At 51.4% G+C, this 4,534-nt stretch overlaps 1 protein-coding gene across 1 annotated transcript in view; it reads left to right on the top strand.

Moving 5' to 3' along the window:
* The window catches only part of LOC122544393 (actin-like protein 6B), a 60,513-nt gene that overhangs the window by 42,976 nt on the left and 13,003 nt on the right, over positions 1-4,534 (top strand). The window contains exons 8-9 of the mRNA XM_043683639.1: positions 729-818; positions 1,784-1,845. Of these exons, the coding sequence (XP_043539574.1) occupies positions 729-818; positions 1,784-1,845 (152 nt within the window). The remainder of the gene's footprint in view (positions 1-728; positions 819-1,783; positions 1,846-4,534) is intronic.

Below are 4,534 nucleotides of genomic sequence, written 5' to 3'. Positions count from 1 at the left end.
GTGCTAAATTACCCATAGTGCCCAGGATGTGTAGGTTAGGGTGGATTGGCCGTGCTAAATTACCCATAGTGCCCAGGATGTGTAGGTTAGGGTGGATTGGCCGTGCTAAATTACCCATAGTGCCCAGGATGTGTAGGTTAGGGTGGATTGGCCGTGCTAAATTACCCATAGTGCCCAGGATGTGTAGGTTAGGGTGGATTGGCCGTGCTAAATTACCCATAGTGCCCAGGATGTGTAGGTTAGGGTGGATTGGCCGTGCTAAATTACCCATAGTGCCCAGGATGTGTAGGTTAGGGTGGATTGGCCGTGCTAAATTACCCATAGTGCCCAGGATGTGTAGGTTAGGGTGGATTGGCCGTGCTAAATTACCCATAGTGCCCAGGATGTGTAGGTTAGGGTGGATTGGCCGTGCTAAATTACCCATAGTGCCCAGGATGTGTAGGTTAGGGTGGATTGGCCGTGCTAAATTACCCATAGTGCCCAGGATGTGCAGGTTAGGGTGGATTGGCCATGATAAATTGTCTCATAGTGTCCAGGGATGTGCAGGTTAGGGTGGATTGGCCGTTGGGAAGTGCAGGGTTTCAAGGATGGGGTGGGTCTGGGTGGGACGCCCTTCAGAGGGTCACTGTGGATTTGATGGGCTGAGTGGCCTGCTTCCGCACTGTAGGGATTCTATGCTGAAAGGTTGGGATGGTGGCCGACTCTGCTCCATCTTTTCACTGGTACAGGAGCCCGTTCGGGAAGGTGCGTCACCGAATTGGAAGAGAAAGGAGAAGATCTGCTACGTCACCAAATCCTGGCACAATTACATGTGCAACGTAGGTCAGACCAGACCCTCGGTTTGGGGGGGGGGGGGGGTGGGGGCGGTGAAAGGGTTGGAGGGCATGTTGGCAGGTGTCTCACCTCACAAGTTTCAATCACATGACCTTCCTGTTCCCAACTGCCCTGCCTCTAACATGATGCCATTGGCTGCCCGAGACATCTATTTTCACTGCACCCCACCTCCTCTCTAACCAATTGAAACGCACAAAGAGTTTCAGTTTATCCAATCGGATGATTCACGTGAAACGGCCTCTCCTTGTCCGTGAATATTTTCAGACGCAACAAATTGTAAAAGTTTGAAAACTCTCTTTGGTTTTTTTTTCCCCCCGGGGCTTAGCCTGCTATGGGGTCCTAGAGGTCGATCTTTGATTTGTGGAGGCTCCAGGCCATGCCTGGTTGAGTAGCCCACCGGCACACAATGTCTTGAATCCCACCCAAAGGACAGACACTGGGAGGCGGGAATGTGGGGTGCGTGGGGTTGTGGAGGGCCATTCGAGACCCACGTCCTGTTGTGGGGTTGTGCTGAGCTGCAGACGGTGGAGAGGAAGTCCAGAGTTGATAAAGAGTGGAGCTGGAAAGGCAGAGTCGGAGGAGCAGGAAAATCCACGTTTTGGGTTAGGACCATTCATCAGGGCAGGGACCATCAGGGTTTAATATAGAGGGCTTTCGCGGCTGCATTGCATGCTGGGTGAGCTCTGCCTCCATTGCTTCCTATGTGGAATGGGGATGGGTCCAATTGCAGAAATATCCCCCCTTGCTGTTTTTTTCACCATGGGTATTGGCTTGTCTTCTGTGCCTTGTGAGATAGGGGGAGTGAGACCCCTGTGAACGGAAGGGGGAAATGATAACACGATGGGATTTCCCACTCGGAATTTTCCCGCTTTTAACTGGAGAGGAGATATTCCTGATTGTCCGCAGAGCGCGATGATGAACAATTGTCTTCTTTCTTTGGGATGGACAGGAAGTAATCCAGGATTTCCAAGCTTCTGTTCTGCAAGTTTCTGACTCACCGTACGACGAACAGTGAGTACCACCTTTTATTTTGTCAGGGAGGGTGACGCAGTCTGGGTAGGTAGGTGGGATTAAGGTGCTGGTCCAGGAAGAAGCTGCCCCACCTCATCCACCACCTCCAGCGTTCACTCCTTCACCACTGCCACTGAGTTGTAGCTGGGTTTGCCACATCACTTGGAATGGCTTGATGGGCTAAATGACCCACTACTGTTCCTGCTTCTTAAGCTCTCCAACCGCACCTTCCAAACCCCACGACCGCTACCATCGAGGAGGAAGCAGACCCAGGGAGCATCACCAGCCACATATTCCACCTTGAGTCAGAAATACGTCAGTCTTTCTTCTGTATCACTGGGTCGAAATCCTGCAATCCCCTCCCTAATGGCACTGTGTAAGTGTCCCTGTATAACACAGGAACTTGCAGCTGTTCAAAGTGGCAACTCCCCATCACCTCAAGAAACGAGCGACAAATGTTGCCACCAAACACTGACACCCATAAGCCGTAAAAGAATTTGAAAAAAATTGAATTGCAGAAGTAAATTGAGGGGCTGAGTGGCTTTCTGTTCTTCCTATTGTGAAAAAGAACATAATTTTATCATCAGTAGGGACGTTTCATTCACATGATCTGGAGACTAGATTAGATTAGATTACTTACAGTGTGGAAACAGGCCCTTTGGCCCATCAAGTCCACACCGACCCGCTGAAGCGCAACCCACCCAGACCCCTACATTCACCCCTTACCTAACACTACGGGCAATTTAGCATGGCCAATTCACCTGACCTGCACATCTTTGGACTGTGGGAGGAAACCGGAGCACCCGGAGGAAACCCACGCAGACACGGGGAGAACGTGCAAACTCCACACAGTCAATCGCCTGAGGCGGGAATTGAACCCAGGTCTCTGGCGCTGGGAGGCAGCAGTGCTAACCACTGTGCCACCGTGCCGCCCATAACTTTTCAATATTAACATGAAAATGCAAGGAGTGGAGAGATATGGACCAAGAGCAGGCAGGAGGGATTAGTTTAATTGTGTTCAACACAACATTGTGGGCCAAAGGGCCCGTTCCTGTGCCGTACTGTTCTATGCTACATAATTCGTCCTTCCAGTCTGATTGACTGCTGTCTAAGAGACTAATGTAAGCACCTCAGACAAACATGTCAAACTAAACTCTGTCGATGCTTCAGACGGGTGGAAAGAAGCTGAGGGAGGGGCCAACAATTAGGGAAGGGGCATTTCTAAGAGACAGGGCACTCCTGACGAATAAAGCCACATAGTGGGACAGAAACAGGACTGGTGGATAGCCACGAGATAGGACTGAGAAACAGAGCTGGAGGATGGGCTGAGGGGATAGATTTGGACCAGGCTTGATAGGTCTAGGAGGGTGTATAAAGGGAGATGGGTCTGGGAAAATTGGGATAGACCTGAAGGAAATGAATGGAACATTTGGAATTTATTTACCTTTGTGCTTTAACCAAGGCACTGTTTCGATAGGAAGAGATGATTTTAGATTTGGGAAGTTGGTGAGTGGGGGTAATCTATCAATAGTCCGCAGTATGGTCTTAGAAGATCAGGAAAAAGATCTAGGAGTCATGTCTTGAAGACAGGTCTTATAGATAGCGTTTGGAGTCACGCCGAGGAAATGGAGATCTGGGAGTTGTTTTGTCTTGGATCTGGGTTTTGCCTGGGAGATGGATTTGGGAGTCAGGCCTCGGAAACAGTACTCTGAGACTGGGACGTATGACTGGGCCATAAGCCTGAAAATCAAGATGGGAGTCAGGCTGGCCTAGCATCAAACCTGAGAAACAGGTCGAGGAAACGGGCCTGGGAGATGGGGCTGGCCTAGGCAACGGGCCTGGGAGATGAGGCTGGCCTAGCAAATGGGCCTAGGAGATGGAGCTGGTCTAGGAAACAGGCCAGGGAAATGGTGCTGGCCTTGGAAACAGGCCTGAGAGATGGTGCTGGCCTAGGAAACAGGCCTGGGAGATGGTGCTGGCCTAGAAAACGGGCCTGGGAGATGGGGCTGGCCTAGGAAACGGGCCAGGGAGATGGGGTTGGCCTAGGAAACGGGCCAGGGAGATGGGGTTGGCCGAGGAAATGGACCTGGGAGATCGGGCTGGTCTAGGAAACGGGTCTGGGAGATGGGGCAGGCCTAGGAAATGGACCTGGGAGTTGGGGCTGGCCTAGGAAACGGGCCTGGGAGATCAGGCTGGCCTAAGAAACAGGTCTGGGAGATGTGCCTTGGTCGTAGAGTCATAGAGGACCTGGGAGTTGGGGCTGGCCTAGGAAACGGGCCTGGGAGATGAGGCTGGCCTAAGAAACAGGCCTAGGAGATGGGGTAGGCCTAGGAAATGGACCTGGGAGATGGAGCTGGCCTAGGAAACAGGTCTGGGAGATGTGCCTTGGTCGTAGAGTCATAGAGCTGTACACTGTGGAAACAGACCCTTGCTGAGATATTTGTATCATCGATAGTCACAGGTGAGGTGCCAGAAGACTGGAGGTTGGCAAACGTGGTGCCACTGTTTAAGGAGGGCAGTAAAGACAAGCCAGGGAACTATAGACCAGTGAGCTTGACCTCAGTGGTGGGCAAGTTGTTGGAGGGAATTCTGAGGAACAGGATGTACATGTATTTCAAAAGGCAAGGACTGATTAGGGATAGTCAACATGGCTTTGTGCGTGGGAAATCATGTCTCACAAACTTGATTG

This window comes from Chiloscyllium plagiosum, chromosome 48 (assembly GCF_004010195.1).
Source record: "Chiloscyllium plagiosum isolate BGI_BamShark_2017 chromosome 48, ASM401019v2, whole genome shotgun sequence".
NCBI lineage: Eukaryota > Metazoa > Chordata > Chondrichthyes > Orectolobiformes > Hemiscylliidae > Chiloscyllium > Chiloscyllium plagiosum.
Note: the sequence above shows the minus strand (reverse complement) of the source record. Positions and strands in the feature narration are given on the sequence as shown.